This window comes from Periophthalmus magnuspinnatus, chromosome 9, assembly GCF_009829125.3.
Source record: "Periophthalmus magnuspinnatus isolate fPerMag1 chromosome 9, fPerMag1.2.pri, whole genome shotgun sequence".
NCBI classification, from domain to species: Eukaryota; Metazoa; Chordata; class Actinopteri; order Gobiiformes; family Gobiidae; genus Periophthalmus; species Periophthalmus magnuspinnatus.
The window spans coordinates 35,794,135-35,813,771 of record NC_047134.1 but is presented as its reverse complement, the minus strand read 5'-3'; the positions used below and the strand labels follow the sequence as shown (position 1 = coordinate 35,813,771).

General features: G+C 43.6%; 1 protein-coding gene across 1 annotated transcript in view; it reads left to right on the top strand.

The window, feature by feature from the left end:
• The window catches only part of ksr2 (kinase suppressor of ras 2), a 101,437-nt gene that overhangs the window by 29,528 nt on the left and 52,272 nt on the right, over positions 1–19,637 (top strand). The window contains exon 6 of the mRNA XM_033972420.2: positions 17,223–17,395. Coding sequence (XP_033828311.1) covers positions 17,223–17,395 — 173 coding nt within the window. The remainder of the gene's footprint in view (positions 1–17,222; positions 17,396–19,637) is intronic.

Below are 19,637 nucleotides of genomic sequence, written 5' to 3'. Positions count from 1 at the left end.
GGTGAGTCACGTCTGCGGACCACATCCTGAGTTTGTTTATGGTTTAGTGCAGTTTATACATAACTGATGTTCATTCATAACAGTGTCATTTAAGATAAACGCTGTGGGATAATACGCTGTTCATTCAACTAAACTGTCTGAAGTGATGATGTCATGCGTACGCCGCGGCAGGAGGCCGTTTCCTTTATTGATCACACGGTTTTCTTGTCATAAATATCGTAAATATAATGATGAACCTGATAAGCAACATGACAAATGTGCATCAGAGAAAGACGGATCGGACGATAGTTTCACTTTAAAGCGCGTTAGCTAACGGCCTTAACCCTCCAGCAGAGGGCGATATTTTGATGTTTTAGCTACTTAAAGAAAACACAACACTGCACAAATCTAAACTATACTGGCAGTTTGTACTAAATTCACATAAGATAATCAGGGGAAAAGTTCCAAAATCAGCCTCAGAACATCAGCAGATCTGAACATTCAGCGGTTTCTCTGGATTAGAAACAATAATCGGCATCGGCCATGAAAAAAGCGTGTTGGTTGATCTCTAATTTGTGTTTTAAAGCAGACCTTTCCTGCACAATGGACTTTTCCGAGCTCTGATCCGTGTTGTAGTTATGTCATAGTTATTCCTTTCCCATTTACCCTCTTGAAGTTGTTTTTGGAGTGATTCGTGCAGGTTTGAGTCATTTTTAATCGTTTATTTTCGAGACGCCATGTTGTCGATCAGCCTCTGTTTTCACCCCCACGACACGCCCGCTGTGACACACTTCAGGCTTCAATTTCATTTCCATAATCTGTGATACTCGTAGGATTCATCAGCGTCAAATGAAAAAAAAATCTGCTGCTCGCTAGTGTGATGTGCATCTGTCCACAGGGGGCGCCGTCAGCTCCACGACACTTTGTTGTGATGATGTTTACAACCTGGACACTGTCAGGATTCTACTGTCAGTTTTTCCCTGTGTTCCGGTGCTGTCAGTCTCCTTCTTTCTGTGTCTGTACCTGGAGCTGGGCGGTGCCTAATGCTCCGCCCAGCTCCAGGTACACACTACTCACCTGCAGCCAATCCCCAATCAAGCTTCAACCTCTGGACGACAAAGACTTTGCTCTGTCTTTTTTCTGAACATGCTGCCAGATCGTCACTTTATCCTCCTGAGGATCTGTTTTTTGGACCTACCGCTCTCCTCTGAACCCGCTCCCGACGCCCCGCTCCCGACGCCCCGCTCCCGACGCCCCGCTCCCGACGCCCCGCTCCCGACGCCCCGCTCCCGACGCCCCGCTCCCGACGCTCAAATTTCTCCCAACGCTCGACTTTCAGCTCCTGATGCCCCACCCGCTCCCAACATTCAAGTTTCAGCTCCCGACATCCCGCTCTCCTGACGTCCCGCTCCTGACGCTCAAGTTTCAGCTCCCGACGTCCCACCCGCTCCCGACTCTACAGGTCGTCTTAAACTATATTAATTTTAAACCTTTGTGCATTAAATATTATCGACACATTGGTTTTGAAATGTAAAGTCAATCGCAGCTAAAAGGAGCTTTTCAAAGTGTATTTTTGGGATAAAGTTGTGATAATGACTCTCAGTTCCACAATGGATGAGAGGTTTATAGAATATTTGCTCCCAATATCAAACTTAAAGTCTTGTGTTTTATTTTTATATTTTCTGAAGCCTCTCGTACGTCACAGGAGTTAACTTTAAAAACAACTTGGAGTGCGCCGGATCCCACTTAGACTTTCATTTAAAAACATAAGTGTTACATCTTTTAATCGTCGCTGAGGTCTCGGTCTGTCGTTTACGTCTCTTCAGTCTTTATGGCGTCTCTCCTCCTCTCTCCTCTCTCCCTCCTCTTCCTCCTCTTCCTCCTCTCCCTCCTCTTACGCCTCTCTCCTCCCTGTGCCCTTTTCACTGGAGAGAGCTCTTTGGGATAAAGTGTCATTAATGGAGCTCGTTGTCTATGTTAATGAGAGGTAACTCGCAACACGAAAAGGCCAAATGAGTTTTGGGTGCGTTCGGGTCCCAGTTCGACTCGTCACGATCACGATTCTGGATGGGTGGGCGTGGTTTGTTTTTAGCTGTTCCTGTGTCACCTTATGAGACATTCAGAGGCTATTGACTGTTAAGCACTTTCTTCTTATTCAATTGGATGTTTTCTACTAAAGCACATAGCTCCGGGGGTTAGCGTGATTCAGTCGTATCTTCTCTGGGGATAATTTGGCCGTGCAGAGCTCAGGGGAAGCAAATTTGCATCTATTCCATGACTAATTTAGCTGTTTGCTTTCAGTGAACTGGTGTACACATTATATATTTTGCTACCCCCACTTTTGCTTTTTTTCGTTTCCTTTTTATTATGCCTGTCGTTTCAAAGACCTCAATGACTTACTCAGGAGCATCTGAGCCAGTTAAAAATACACAATTATGGGTTTTTTTTACAGGCAAATCTAAGAGAGAAAGATGAAAGTGAGCCAAAGATTTTCAACCATTTTTATGGCTGTGAGGTGAGCACAATTCACACAAGGAATCTCCCAAAAAACAGCACAACTGCTCGGATTTTTTTGGATGTTCAGTTCATTTCAATTCAGTTCATCTTCATTTCGGACTCATGGTCCATTTTTAAAAACAGGGACAATACAAACAATAAACATCTACATATTCACTGTAACGTTACCACAGACCGAATAAAGACGTGACCCACAGCTTCAGCTCCAAATGAAGCTCATCGAGGCTGGAGCAAAGTTACAGTATATATCTGGAATTCCTTGAGTATCATAGCAACCAAAGAGCCAATCAGGAGGGAGGATGTTGAAGGTAACGCCCCTTCCTGCCGACACCGCTGGTTTAGCAGAGAGTGAGCACTTAGCAACGCTGTCAAACCTGTTGCTAACGCTAGAAGTTAGCAGGAGCGACCTCGGGGAAAGAAGACGCCTGATGTGTCTGTTATTTATGTTCATGATTTACAGACACAAAAGTGAAATAAAAAGGATCTGAAAGCAGCAGAGAGAGGGACACAGGAAGTGCGCCCATGATCACTTCCTGTTTTTGGGAAAAATTCTAATCTCACTGTTTCTGGTAAAACAGATTAGATTTGCGATATATGACATTTGTGACATATATTTGTGACATATATTTGTGATATATATTTGTGATATATATTTGTGATATATATTTGTGATATATATTTGTGACATATGACATTTGTGATATATATTTGAAAAGTGGAAAAACACCTCCAGGTTAACGTCTGACAGAAAAGTGAAATATGAGCTGCTAAACTGATACAAAAATCAGGTTTAAACTACAGTTACAGGGTTTTTCTGATATAAACTCTGAATATTTTGCTGTTTGGAGACGACGTTCCATCTCAAACAGTTGCAGCGTTCATGATTCGCTCGTCGTGCTAAAGTCAGATTGGGATTTTGATTTGATTGTGATGTTTGACCCAAAGGGACAGAAATATGAGCGTCTTTTTTCTGTGTTGTAATGCATTGATTAATTCTGGCGTCGGCGGACGTTCACGGCGCTCGGGAGCTGAAGCTGCTTGTGTAGTTGCTATGGAAACCTGCGCTGTCCTATTCTCTGTACTGTAAATCTGACTAAATGGGAAGAAAGTGCCCCATATGGATTTTTAATATAACGCTGGTGTCCATGGTTACACATAAAGGCCAAGTCCTACGGCGTAATGAAAATGGAGCTTTCTGGACAGAGAATGATTTCATTCAAAAATCTTTAAGTTTTATGCTTTATTTCTCGTATTTATCATTAAAATAGAACATATTTCCATCCTTATGTTTTGTTCATTATAAACTATAATATTTATTTGGGTTCATGGACTTGACCTGTTCAAACTGAGATTTCACTTCAGTAAACAGCAGATTTTTTATTACGTCTGACCTTTTTGTGTCAGAGTTTGACCCACAGACTGTGGGACTGAGAGAAAAGGGACGATATTAAAATGTAGACTTATGATTATTTTGACCAAAAATAATCACGATTAACGATATTATCACGATTATTATTAAAGCAAGGTTTAGTTTTTAAAAAGTCTCTCAAACATAAATTACCAGACAATCTGCAGGTGTCTGAGCATCACCTTTATTGTTTGTTTTTTGTTTTGTTTTGCTGCGAGTGAAATTAACAATGAAGGAATAAATGTGTCAATTTTACAACTCTAAACTCTAAAATGAACCAATGAACACATGAACCAAACCAGAACTAACGTCTAAACATTGTATTGAAAAACATGAGTCAGTCCGGAGCCGTGGAGTTTAATCGTGTGCGATGATCACGATTATTAAAAAATGCCACAAAGGATCAATTGCAGACCTTTTTGATCACATTAGTGATATTATTGTATATCGTCCCGTCTCTACTGAGGACGTGTGACGGTCCCAGTCAAATGAAGCTCATCGAGGCTGGAGCAGCGATAGGGACGATTTGAACCAAGCTCCACATTTAAAAATCTGACCACGAGTATCAGAGCAACCAAAGATCTGATCTGTTGAAGGTTGAAGGTACCGCCCCTTCCCGCCCACACCGCTGGTGTAGCAGGGAAGCTGTCAATCAAATCTGTTGGTAAAGTTAGCGGGAGCGACCTTGGGGAAAGACGACGCCTGTGTGTTATGTTCATATGTTTATTTACAGACACAAGAGTGAAATAAAAACCCCAGGATCATGTCGAGGGTTAATACGAACATTTAAGACCAAAGTGAGTCTGAAGCAGCAGAGACAGAGAGAGGACAGTTTCTATGTAAAGTGAATTGGAGCCAGAGTCAATGGAGCCAGAAGTTCACACGATCACATTCTATCTGGAACGCGGCGGCTAGTGGGTTAGCTCTGTCCAGTTATATAAACAGTCTGGTTTGACCCAGAGTCTGAGGTTTTTGAATCAAGTGCACGTCTGTGGGAAAAACAGACATTTTGTGAACTGTCAAATCTTAATATGCAGAAAATGGATTATTCAAACATGCGTGAATCAATTGAAATATAAATTAGAGTGAGCTAATGATGAGGGAACGCCATTATAACATGGAGATGGATTAAGAAACTCCATTTTACATAGCCCCGTGTGCCCCCTGTAATGTCACAAAACTAACCCACACGTCTTTGTAATATTATGTTATGAAACTAAATTATACACTAAATGAAATCCCTGGGAACGGATAAAACATGCAATGACATTAAGCAGCTTGGTGCTCCCCAAATAGCAGCTTTTTGTGCTATTTTTGTGAAACTGGTCATTGGCTTACATCAGAGACATCTGCAAAGATCGCTGGTAATAATAATAAAGCATTAGACTTAGTGCTTCCGTATGCTTAAAGTCAAATTCCCTCTAATCTTCACTCCCTGGTGTTGTAAGCTACTGCAGCCGGAAACACGACCGACAAACTCATCTATGACCCCCTCTGACCACCGCCAGCCACTCCTCATCCATACAGAAGCAAGATGGTTGTGTCTTGCCCAAGGACACAATGGCAGTGCAAGTGACGGCGCCGAAACGGACGAGCAGATCAGCCAAATGTCAAATATCACGACTGTTTTTCACTGAAGCAATAAAATAAAAACTTCAGGATCAGGGCAGTCCCCCTGAGCTTTGTCCCACACTCATAGACTCGAGGTATAAATGGAGCTAACATGCTAACCGCCGCCACGCTCCAAACAGGAAGTGATCATGGTGCACTTCCTGCTCCATCGACTCTGGCTCCAATTCACTTTTTATGTAAAAACTGTGTCTCTCTCTCTGTACCTGCTGCTGTTAGACTCGTCATTTTGGTTTTAAATGTTCGTATTAACCCAAGTCTCGGGTAATAAACAAAAAAATCTGTTTATTGTGGCATATTGTCAGTTACATCTTTTGTATTTTCTTGTTTTTTCTTGTTTTAATCCATCACTTTGGGTAAGATACTTAGAGAGATGCTTGAGCTTTGGCCACGCCCACATGCCTTATGATCAGTTAGTTGACTATAATTAAGAGCGTCTTTAGTGTAACTGAGGTTTGTGATTTGGGTCAAATGCAGACACAATTATCAAAGGAGCTGTACCTGTTTATTTCCCCGATGTGTCTGAACAAAATGTGCCCCAGTCCAGATTCACAGTATAAGCAGCACTCCAGGTCAAAATAAGTCCTTTCAGCATCTAATTATAAACTGTTTTAATGTCCAAGGGTCAGGAAGTGCTTGGTTAGCATGCTAGTAGCTAACTGTAGCCTTTGAAAGTTGTGAAACGCGCTCATAAACTCATTGTGGTGAATAAATGGCTCTGGACCACTTCTGTTTACAATAACTACGTCTGTTTGGTTTAGTTTGTTTTTTGAAGTAAAAATACTGCGTACGACTCAACACTGACATTACACATGACGTTTAACCTGCGACTGAGATTGAGCGCCCCCTGTCTGTTGTAATGTACAGAAGCCGACAGGACTCATCCATGTTAATGAGGCGTTTGGTCGCCGTGGCGTTGGCGACGGGTCAGCTGATGACGGTCCTTCACTCACACGTGTGTCCACAACCACAGGCCCTGGTGATTGGAAACATGTTGTGGCATTTATATGGAGTTTTAGGCGGAGGTGGTGCGTCCGGGTCTTATACGGTGATTTCTCTGTGGATTTGTGGCGTAGAAAACGTTTCAGCGTCTGTTTTCTTCCAGGGCCGTGCGATTAATTACATTTTAATTCTAAGATCTAAAGCCGTCCTCTGGAAGGATGAGCGTGTGTTTTGGGTCCTAACGGTGCGTTCACATCGGGGCGTCAAGTACGCGATGGACGCCTTGGTATTTGAGGGACGACTTGGCCGACGTGTGTCATGATGCCCTGGACATCAGAACGATCACTGCAGTCTCTGTGAGCGCCTTTGGAGGTTTGGTTTGTGTCTTTGTGAACAGACCAGGCTGAGGAGAGACTTTAGGGTCACTTTAGGGTCGTTTGAAGCTGAGGTCCTGATCTGAGGCCCTGATCTGAGGTCCTGATCTGAGGCCCTGATCTGAGGTCCTGATCTGAGGTCCTGATCTGAGGTCCTGATCTGAGGTCCTGATCTGAGGTCGTGTTTATCCTTTTGTCGAGGTTGTAAACTCGGGAGTGCGGTTTGTGTTGAGGATCTTCAGGAGTCTGGTTTCTGGTCCTTCACCAGAAAAATGAATAAAAACATGAGAAATCACAGTTTTGTACAGTTTCAGATGGTTCCACTACAACAGAGTCAAACTGAAGTATTGATTTTTCTAATAACTCTTCACGTTTACATTGTGTGAGTCTTTATTAGGCCTGTTGAACAGAAATGTGGGGCCCGGGGCAAAAAGCCTCACTTTGGCCCCGCTCCAATGTAAATGAATAGAACGAGGGTCCAGTACTGAGCCGGTGAGACTCTGGGACCCGATACGTGTCGTGTGTCACAGTAATTACTTTTATTTGCAAAAATGGGGAGCCTTTTGTGATGTCAGATAACATTTGAGTCGTACAGGGTGACTGAGGGTTCAGAGCGTGTTTTCTTTAGGACTGTGACTGCATCCCCAGTGTACGTCTTTAAACCTTTTATCAGATCTGCGTCACCTTTAAGGAAGAGAATTTGGAAAAGCTGGAACGGAAACACTAAAAGGGACGATTATACACTTTAAGTAACGTAATTATTGCTGTAGAAAATACACAATGCGCTGTTATAGTCTTAGAAGCGTTCAAAGAATTTCATTAATGCAGTCACAATCCAATTTTCCTTCCGTGCCACTATTTAAATCGTTAAAAGTCTCCTTACAATTACATTTGATTGTTTTCCTGACAGCACGGATAATGTATTTTGAAGTGACAAAACGATGCTTAGAATCAGGCCGTGGATTCTATTGACAGGCGTTTTTCCATTTATTAAACGTGGGAGCGTCGTTTAGCCGTCGACGAGCGCACTAAAGGAGTTATTGGCACCATCCATCAAAGGGCCGATCCGACGCTTCATCTTGGACCTAAAGTGGAGTTTGTGGTGATAATATCTGCCCCGGGTTCCACACTGCGCCCGACCCTGAGATTTCTTTAAAGATGATTGTGAGACGGTGGAGAGAACATGCACTTAACCCCACTCACGAGGCGGAGAGGACGCTATAGCAACAAGAGGCTTTGAGCGATGTTTTCATTTTGTGCAAATTGAGAAAACAATTGGCTTTAAAAAAGATACGGCGAAGTGAAATATTTTGTGGAGGAGTTCAGCAAATATTATAAAAAAGGTTAGCAGATGTATTACAAGTCTGACGTTCTTAAATGTGTTTCCAGGACATGGCAGGTTATATATTTATATAAACAGTCTATGCTAGCTACAGCTACAGTCTATGTTTACATATTTAAAGATGCACTATGTAACTTTTCTGGGGGAAAATGTGGATCTTACTGCATTGCCTGGAATATGGAGTAAGTATAAGTTAGCATTCAATAACTTTAGCTCGTCGTCATCCAATTAGAGCTGTTTTTATCAATAAAACATGCCCTGAAGAACACACTGTGAACAGGGTCGCCTCTCCACAGCTCTGACCTGTGACGTGGTGGTATGACCTGCATGTATTAATCAGTTGGTGTTTGATTGGATTCACAGTGAAACCATTTCCTGTTGTTAAGTTGCATAAAACTTTTAAATCGACTCTAAAAAATGGACAGCGCCCGACATCTGCTAACCCTCCTCCTCCTCGTGATGAAGAGGCACTTTGAGTTCACTCTAGCATCACCTCCGCGGAGATGGAACAAGGTGTCGACAAATTACCACCAGGTGCCATATTCATTTTGACAAGGAACTGCAGAACAATGCTAATAATGCTAATGCTAATCGCTGCAGCAGTGCACTTTCCATCATCACAAAAACAACCAGGAACAACGCCAGATTTCACCCGCGGCTAACGCAAACAAATGTCACGTTTCAGATCATTTTTGGCATGTTTTTTGGATTTGTTATTGACATGTTGGACTAAAGCTCCTGCAGACTCTTACTCCAATCCTATTGGCTCTGCTCTTAACGAGTTTTTAAAAGCTGCACTATGTCGCTTTTTCGGTAGAGGGTCCACCACCTGCTTGTTTCTATGGAGATGTTATTGTTTTCCAGCCAGAACTGAGGAAGAAGAAGCGGACAAACGTCTTCACTCCTACAACGTTTTGTCCAGTTTACAGATTTAACTTTTGGCTTATAATTTGCGGGGAATGTTCCAGAGTAGGGCATTAGATTTGTACATCTGCATAAAGAGATTTTGATTTAAGAAAATAGAGGGAGAAGTTGGACTATTTGTGTTCAGAAATGTAAACTTTAAAGCAGTTTCTACTCGTTTTAGTTAAATAAAAGCAAACGGAAAACTGCATGAGAAGAACAAATGGATTTGTTTGTCGCAAAGTCCGACGTCTCTGAGCCCGACGTCTCTGAGCCCGACGTCTCCGAGCCCGACGTCTCCGAGCCCGACGTCTCCGAGCCCGACGTCTCCGAGCCCGACGTCTCCGAGCCCGACGTCTCCGAGCCCGACGTCTCCGAGCCCGACGTCTCTGAGTCTGACAGCTCACACACTCAGACTTGAACTGGTGCTGGACGTCGTCTTGTATCTAACACATAAAAACATGACCAAAGCAGAGTTATCAGGAGCTGCACAGAAACACGCCAACATTAAACCTCTTGTATCTGCGAGGCGACGATGCTTTCCACCGTCTCCATGGCGACGCTCTCCATCTATCTATATCAGCGTGTCTCATCAGGGGCTTGTTTTTACTCTCCTCCTCGGAGTTGTAGAGCTTTGTTAAAGAGGCTCAGGGCAGAATGTCTGTCACATTAGGATTAAGTGGGTTTCTTCTCATGTTGTTGCTGTGTAATTTACCAGAGAGACCCATGAAAGGGAAACCTGGCAATTTGTTGGTTTGATTTAATCACAGGACGATAATAAACGTGTGTAGGGACCAAACTCTGGGTTTTATAAACGCACCAACTGGATTATACGAAGAAGAAGCAGAGACTGACCCGTGATACAGATATTAAACCTGGAATGAGTCACGAACATTTGCCCTTTGACACAAAACTAATGAGATACTGTTACACAACGTCAGTGTGTGCTGCCTCTGTGTCTCTGAGCAACACACTTCACCCACCCTGCCCCTGTGAAGTGGTTTATTTATATATTTGGAGTGTAGTGTGAGGGGCTGGGGCTTAGACTGATTAAAAATGAAATACTCACAATGTGCAAATGAAAATATTGTGTATTATAACATTAAAGATGCAAGTGTTCAGCTCAGCACGTCAGACTCAGCGTCAAACGTGTTAGACGTGTCCCACCGGCCGCCGCGCCAGTGTAACGCACACGCCGCTAATACTACCTCTCCCAGAATGCTTTGCAGATGTTGCGTCGGCCCTTGTCACTTCTGTTGAGACTCACTAGCGTCTGCTCCTGTCACTCAGATTTAATCCACCTCTTCTGAAAAACATGCAGATGGTGAAATTTTTCAATAAATATTTAGTTTGGCCCGAGACTTAGTCAGTTTTTAATTTTGACCCTCTGTGAGTTTGAGTCTGACGCCCCAGACCTACAGCTTTAAACACAACAAACAAACACAACAACACCGATATTTGGAAACCGATATCTGATCTAGTATCAGCACCGATATCCAATTCACATTATACAGAGTCTGTGTGGACAGATTCATATTTCTAAACTGTCCACTACAAAAATAATCACAGTCACAGCCTGATCCTGATTCAGCCTGAAGGGGGCAGTGCAGGAACAGCTCCTTAAACACGACAATAAACGACTCACCAGAACAAAACAGTGTGTCAGAAAACCCCATTTGAACCTGTCGGGCTCTCCAGAGTCCTGCACCTGTCTTCACCTGTCTGCACCTGTCTGTCTGCACCTGTCTGCCTGCGCCTGTCTGTCTGCACCTGTCTGTCTGCACCTGTCTGTCTGCACCTGTCTGTCTGCACCTGTCTGCACCTGTGTCTTCACCTGTCTGTCTGCCCCTGTCTGTCTGCCCCTGTCAGTCACACATCTCCCTTCCTGCTCACCTCGTCTTTCTCATTTTCGGTCTCATTTTGTCTCTCCTGCTTTCATTTCAGCCCCGGGTGCCTCGCTCCTGTCTCTTGTTCACTTTTCAATCCCGTTCACACACACACACACACGCACACACCCACACACACACACACGCACACACACACACACTCGATCTGTCCCTCGCTGTGAGATCTGCGCCTCCTCCGGCCCCAGAGACAGCCCCTGACACCCACTCGTGTCCCAGTGAGACGCGGTGACAGCTCAAGAGGAGCTAACAGGGAAGGCAAATGGCCGACTGTAGCTTTTTAAACCCCGTGTTATTAACGGCCAAACATCTCAGCAGGTTCCGAGGCATTGACGTTACCTCGGCGCTTCAGTTGACAGGCCGCGGCGGCGTCAGTGACACAGGTAGGGGCCTCTGCGCGTCTTCAAACACGTGCGTTAGAAAACAGGGGTTTATATTTAAAAGTGACGTCAGCGGCGGCGGCGGCGGATCGAGTCTCTGCTGTGATCCGCTGATGTGAGTTTCTTCGATGTCGAGGTGGTAATGGCGTTTGGACAGAGTGTGACGCGGCTCAGGTGACTTCCCCGCAGAGTCAGCTTCAGCTCTTTGTGTCGTTTTGTTTTTAGAAATAGAATGACAAAAATGCACGACGGAACTTCCTGCTCGTTTCGTGGAGTCGTCTTTTCTTTGGAACGTTCCAGTTTTTATCACAAACAGTCGAAGTCTCAGTGGTTTTATGGTGAGTTTGGTTAAAGGTCCAACGTGTAACTTTTCGGGGTGGAGGATCTGCCATACCTTTGCCTGGAGGAGATGTATTTAAAACAGACGTATCTCCATGGAGACAAGCAGGTGACAAACCCAGTCAGATCTGTGGAGAGCTCATGTTTTTTTAACTGATTAAATAAATGACAGTTAAATGTTAAATGCCATACGGTGGAACTTTCCTGGCAAAGCAACAGCATCTCCTTCAGGCAAGCAGGATGGAAGGCCCCTGAAAAGTTACGCGTTGGACCTTTAAACATGCTCACCATAAAACGAAGGCGAGGAGAATTCGATTGGGACGTCGTTGTTAAGTTCCAAACGATGAAACGTCCATGAAACGAGCAGGAAGTGACATCACAAACTCAAATGTTTGCAGGTTTGTCATTTCATATCTTATAAAAATATCAAATTAAAAAGGGTTTGGGTCAGATTGATGTTATGAAACGTTCCCAGGGCAGAGGAAGTAACACGACCCGTTTGTAAAAAGGTAAATAATCATGAGGTAAATGAGACGTAAACTTAGAATCACAGCAAACAAAAAAACAAACGAAGCCTCAATGAGTTAAAAACTGCAGCGAAGTAAAACACAAAACATCAAAACAAAACTAACTCAAAGTCCTAGAGGATTTATGATTTAACAGGATTTAAAGTTTCACACGTCACAAGAAACGTGAGGCTCAGAAATCCAGCAGCCGGAGCGTCAGGGGGCGGGGCCTTTTAAGGCGTGGCTGCCGCAGGTGGAAACCCAGGAGAGGCTCTGGGACGTCGCACCAATCAGACGCAGGGCCCAGGAGCCAATCAGACGCAGGGCCCAGGAGCCAATCAGACGCAGGGCCCAGGAGCCAATCAGACGCAGGGCCCAGGAGCCAATCAGACGCAGGGCCCAGGAGCCAATCAGACGCAGGGCCCAGGAGCCAATCAGACGCAGGGCCCAGGAGCCAATCAGACGCGGGGCCCAGGAGCCAATCAGACGCGGGGCCCAGGAGCCAATCAGACGGCAGCTTGAGAGGAGCACACACCTGTCAGGACAGGTCTGCGGTTTCAAAGTTTGGATATAGAACGTGCCAACACACATAGGCCTGTAGGGGGCGCTGGAGGCCACACACTGTAAATATATGACTCGTTCTAAACTTTTACATTTAATCTTTGGACAAGTGGATGCAAAGAGGAGCAGGTTGTTGGTCCATTTGGAAATTGGACAGACGTAAAATGCCGTTTAAGGCTAATTAGCATCATTGTGCCAAACGTTTTAATTATCGAGTCAGACGAGTTTGTGGAGAGTCGTACAAACCACGGCCCATGACTGAAAACGGCAAATAAACTTCAACATTTCATCCCTACATTTATTTGATTTAAAAGTTATAGCTTAATAAAAAGATTATGTTTGGCAAATGTGGCTTCTTGGAGTCATCTTAAAGCAGTTAACTTTTAAAAGGAAAGAAGTGAAGTTCCTTTGATAAAAGCAGCAGCCCAAAGGCTCTCGGTAACTCTCTGTTGTAATCATTATTCAAGCCACCTCTGTTTCATTCTCCACCAATTTTATTAACGCGCCAACGAACGGTGGCTGCCACAGATATTATTCCTCTGGTCCATTTGCATAAAAAGCAACAGGGCACGCTTCCCTCGGATCGGCCTCGGCAGACAGACGCCGCTGCATATTTCTGCTCCAAAAGTGAACGGATACTGAAGGAATCCATTTTGTTCTCGAGGAGACCGTCTTAATTAGGGATTGGAGTGTTTTGGGCTGGTGGGTAAGAAGGAGCTGTGCAATGTTCATCTAATTAGCTCAAATATAGACGGCGTATGGAGGGACCGGCGCCGCCACGTCGGACATGAGCCTAAACTTGAAGGCGCTCTGTAATAAGACCCTCTGTGAGCGTGAAGGGAGCAGGTGGACTCATAATGATATATATGCATCAGATCAGTCACAGGCTGCTCCGGGTTTGTGCCGAGAGCCGTGAATGTGTGAATGCGATAAGTGAACGAGGGATGACGGCCGCGGGGTTTGACGACCGGCAGCCGCGCTTCTGCTGTTCAGCCCCGGGGCAGCTGGTGCTAGAAGAACTTTACTACGCACGAGTTAGAATGAATAATGCATGAAATTTAAATGGTCCTTTCGCGTCATGAAACGTCCTACATGAGACTAACGCATTATGATAATCGCTTTATGACTTTTGAATTTAAAAGTGCTGGTTCTTCTTCTGATCGTCTTAAAAAAGTTCAAATATACCCGAGCGAGTTCACTTCAAACTTTTTGCAGTGGTCCGAACTTTCGTAACATTTCTAGCATCATAATTATTCCACGCAGTGAGTTTATGAGCACGTTTCACGTTTAGGCATCGCACCACGATTAGCATGCTAACAGCGCACTAGCAGTACTTTGGTGTTTGTCATTGATAAAACTGATTTATATTTACACAAAGGCAGCACTTTACCTCATGAAAATGGGCACAGCTCCTTCACATAAGAGTCAGATGTTTTTAGAATCGTCTTGTTTGTCTCACCGGGGTTGAATGAACTTTTGCTTTTCGTTAAACTGGGTCATTGCTTAAAGTGTTTAAATTGACAGATAATTTACTCCGAACAATAAGCCAAGAGAGAGTCACCCCCGTGGAAGTGTGCGCTGATCCTGTTTTGGTTCGTTCATTATGGAAAACCCAGGGGGATCCGATGTGAAGTCAGACTGAAAAGTGACAAGCGCCGAGTGATTTACATCTGCAAGGGACCGTCATCGTGTGGAGTCATCGCCACGATCAAGGCTGCCGCGTCTATTCATACCTTCACCGAATCCACGGCAAACGCGCTTTTTCTCTACCTGAAAAAAATCTCGTTTAAACTTCATTCCTGAGCGTCTGAAAAGCTCTAACCGCAGTTGACAGTCCATTTACCGGGCCGCTTGAGTGTACAAATCCAAACATGGGATTCCTGCCTTCTCCCTCTGCGTTCACTTTAGTCGGAGAGCGCGATAAAGGTGAATTCTGAAGGCTTCTATTTAGATTCAAATGGCATAAAGTGGGCTAATCTGAATGAGCGTGGAAAGCTGCCTGTACGCTAACCTGTGGGACGGTGCTTCAGTGCAGGAGGCGGCGTGTGTGTGAATCGTTTAATTGGTGTGTCTGGGACGGGAATAAGACGCTGACATAGGGCCAAAGAGTCTCTGAGGAATTCAACTTTAAATGACTTTGCTTTGAGCGTCAGACCTCGGTCCCACCAAAGAGTCTCTGTGGTAAAGTCGGGGAAACGTCGCCTCATCACGGTGAAGTTTTATTTGGATGTTTTTGTTTCATTTGGAGAACACAAACGGGTTTATTTTCACGTGGAACTAATATAAGCACCAAACAATAATGAATCCATGTTGAAAAAAGAGATTAAACTCATAAATTCTACTTATTCCAGAGAGGCTATAATAGACTATTCACAGCTGGGAGCTAAAGTTGCACTGTGTAACTTTTCTAGTGTTGTGGAGTTTGCCACGTCTTCGTCTCCATGGAGATGGTATTTGATGTTATTTGTGTTTAAGTCCCAGTGTGGAACATTACATTTGACCACGTCCAGGTGTTTTTATAACGATGAGCGCGCTTGCCTCTTCACGAACCTCGTCTGTAACTTCACTTGTTTCCATGGAGATTGTAACGTAGGCCTTTAGTGGTAGGATGTGAGGACGACAGCAGCGTGTGGTCCACAGTTTTTATTTATTTTTTATTCATTTATCAAAGTTTAATGGAGGTTTGAGCAGCAGAACCCGGTGTGTCGTTTTATATCGTCACATTAACGGGATAAAAACATTTTTATGTAAAAACACAAACACTTAAACACATTCTTAAACATTGCACTGATATTGCACGTGTCCAATTTAAATAATTATTAGCAGTTAGCTTTAAATTTTCCTTCTTTTTCCTCCAGCTTCAGTTAAAATGCCACTGTGCCTCCAGATCTAAATCCAGGCAAAAGAACAGAGCAGATAAATAAACATTTTAAAATTCTTTTGTGCAATTGTCTTTTTTAAAGTGCAAATAATGTTCAAAGTGCTGTGTGCTTTTAAAGTGCATATTGTGAAAGGTGTTGTTACTTTTATAACAAATGGACTGTTAAAGATGCATAATGTTTTTCCAAACTGTGAACATTCCAGGCAGTGCAGTGACGTCTGTGTGTGGATTTAATCGATAACATAAATAACACTAATTTTATACATTTATACATGTTTTTATAACTCCATGTTTATTTTTACATGTTAAATGCACGTACAGTCGGCCATTTTGGAGTCAAAGCAGAGAAACCTGGACCTGCGTCGCTTAGATTCACGGCCGAGTGTCGCAGACTTTCCATCACTAAAGTTCTAATGATTGACAGTGTGTAAAGATCTTTTGATTTGTCCATGAATTTGAAATTACACTTTGAGTAATATTTCTTTTGCCGCCTGCAGTCAGTCACTCTCAAATCCAGTGTTCCATTGTGCAGACCTCAGTTTCCACAGCTCTGTCAGTCTCCTGTTAAACCTGAGTGTAGTGGTTTTATTCAGTGACTGATGCCCTTCATTTGTTCATCGTGCGGCTCTCAGGCCTGGATCAGATCAGACCGGTCTGTCGGCGCGCGGCTCTTATGTCTGAATCAGACCGGTCTGACGCCGTGCGGCTCCACGCGCCGTATCATGACGGCCAATCCCATAATTACAGCGATCACACATCTGTTTACTGATCTATGAATGAGCCAAAAAACTGTGTTTGACACAAACTTTTACAGATTTATGTTCAGGAAAATTTCCAATGGAGCTGTGACCATAAAGTGTTTATATAAATGGACACGGCTAACCCGCTAGCATAGACTGTTTATATAAATGGACACGGCTGAAACACACATGGCTAACTCCAGATCATTTTCTTGCCTGTTCAGACAAAGGAAACTTAAACTAAAGCAGAATAACTGAAGCTGAATCAGACACAGATGTGGAGGCAGAAAACAATACTGTGATTTTTAACCACAAAAACAACAATCTGAAATATGTTAAAAGACGTTTGAGTTAAGTGACTTTGACGAGTAAACGGGTTTTTCCATTTTAGACACTGAACAACAACTGAAATAAAAAGACGGTTTTGTTTGATTTTCTGTCTCTTTTGGTTAAAGTTTGTGTCGCTCTGTGAGACGATGCCGTTTATTTGGGCCTTGACAAAAACATTTAAAATTAAAATGCTAAAAAGTTATGTTCTATTGGCAAGTGGCTAATGAAAAACTGTAAAAATGTGTGTAATGTGTGAAACTGTGTAGTGGCTTGTGTAAAGTCGTGTATGACACTAAACGGACTCGTGGCTGTGCGTCTTTTTCTGACGCCGTTTCCTCATCAAGAACCCGGTTTGTGATGAAGAAACAACTTTACACACAGATCAGGAAACAGCTTTGTGTTTTTCAAACGGCTGACGGCGGCACACTCCTCCCCGTGATGACACTTTCAGTTTTTCATGAATTCGTTGTTGCTTTTGTTGTTTCAGAGCCAAGAAGAAGACCAAGCCCTTGAACCTTAAGATCCACAGCAGCGTGGGCAGCTGTGAGAACCTGCCGACGCAGCGCTCCCCCATCCACAGCGAGCGCTCTCTGCGATCCTTCTTCTTCCCCTCCTTCATCCCCTCCACCCCTCCTGTGCACGCCGAAACCCCCTCTGCAAGTAAGTCGCCCGGCAGCCCGGAAACTCACGTTTCAGCCATGTTTGTCACGTCTCAGTCACGTTTCAGTCATGTTTCAGTCATGTTTCAGTCATGTTTCAGTCATGTTTCAGTCATGTTTCAGTCATGTTTCAGTCATGTTTCAGTCATGTTTCAGTCACGTAGGGCTGCACAGTTTTGCAAAAGATGTTTTAAAATCTGGATTCAGTTCACAGTGCACATTTTAATCACATCCATGACATAAACTGTTTATATAAATGGACACGGCTAACCTGCTAGCGCACTTCCGGCTCCAATTCACTTTACATTGAAAGAGCGCCCCCTCTGTCCTCTCTCTGTCTCTGCTGCTTCAGACTCATTTTGGTCTTAAATGTTCGTATTAACCCTCTACATGATCCTGGGGTTTTTATTAGGCCCGAGCCCCTACAGGGCGTAGGGCCTATTGCTTCCGTTTGCGCATGCAAAGTCCGATTTGGCTCAAATTCGAATCAGTTGTAAACCTTTTGGGCCTAAAGTTACTCATTGTGATAGAAACTAAATTGGCGCGATAGCGCCCCCTACGGAACATCTAATAAATTTGTATGGAAGGCCGAAAATTTAGTTTTCCCAAATGTTACCAAATTTGACACAAAATTCCATTGGGTCATCCCAATCAATAAAGTCAATCAGACCTATGTCGTCTTTTGTACCGTGTTGCCATGGCGATGCGCCAAACTGCCAATGTTATCCTAATGGGAAACCTCACAATTTTTCCCATTCATGGGAAAAATACTAGTTTCATGGAATAATGTGAAATTTGACACCATGACTCTTCATGTCATCCTGATCAAAAAAGTCAATCAGACCCATGTCATATTTTTCACTGGGTTGCCATGGCGATGCGCGAAAGCGCCCATGTTATCCTAATGGGAAAATTTCCAAATTTTCGTACATTTCAAAGTCTTATAACGACATATTACCGTCAACGACGGACATAAAATTTGGCACAGTGATTCTTCAGGTTGTCCCCGTCAAAAAAGTCCAGGGGGCCAAGTTTGTATTTTGCACGGTGTTGCCATGGCGATGCCTGTAAAAACCCAAATTTTGCCATTTTGTGCATCAGCACTTCCGATGTGTTTTCACTTGTTTGGTGCCAAACGGAGTCCAAAGCCGCAATAAAAAAGGGACAAGTGGCGCGTCAGCGCCACCCACAGGGAGTGCCGGGTTGGCCGAGTGCGAAGCACGGCCCGCGAGGGCCGTTCGATGCCGCTTGCGGCTTTAATTTCACTATTGTGTCTGTAAATCAAAATATGAACATTAATAACAGACAAATCAGGTCCTTCTGTCCCCGACGTCGCTCCTGTTAGCGTTAGCGACAGGTTTGATTGACAGTGTTGTTTGACATTGGTCTGGGTGGGAAGGGGCGTGACCTTTATCGGCCTCGCTTCTGATTGGTTCTCTGGTTGCTATGATGAATTATAAATGTGTGTGTGATTAGGTCTTTGTTCACGCTGCAGTTTCTGTTTGTGATTAATTACGAGGTCGTTTGGTCGTATTTTCCTGTTTCTTTTCCGTGTGTTCTGTTTTTTTTGGGGGGTTGGGGTTTGTGTCGTTCAGTCAGATAAATGTGCACAATATTTGGGGTTGAAGTTGAATTGTTGTAAATTCCTTCTTCAATCCACCTTCTGCTTGTCTTGATGTTTTACTGCTTTACCATAAATATCCCACAGTGTTGCATTAAGCATATCCAAGTTGCATTTATTCCAGATGTTTTTACGGCTCGGTATCGCCTTGAAACGCTTTAATTCATAACGTTTCTACAAATCTGTCGTGTTCTTTCGCCTGGACCACCTGTTTGTTTCCATGGAGATATAAAAGTTTAACGCCGCACTGTCACGATAATCACTGCACCGACTCAACGTTCAGGGTTTGTGAAACGGAACTAGACTTTTTCTTTGTGCTCGCGGAGAACTTTTGGCTATTTTTCTGTTGTACGATGAGATTTGAGCAGAAGATGTTTGAATAAATAACTTTTATGACTCATTATAGAAACAAACTAGAGTCTAATCCTCATTTATACCTGTGTTTTTTTTATTTCAGTTCATGTTTTTATCCATATTACACATTTTGAGTCTCGTTTTGGAGATGATTCAGTTTCAGTATTGTCTATATTTTCTTCAGTGTGTGTCATCGTGTCATCGTGTCTGTGCAAAACTCCCGGTAAACTGGACTAGCCCCGCCCACTTACCTTTTGAATTATGAACT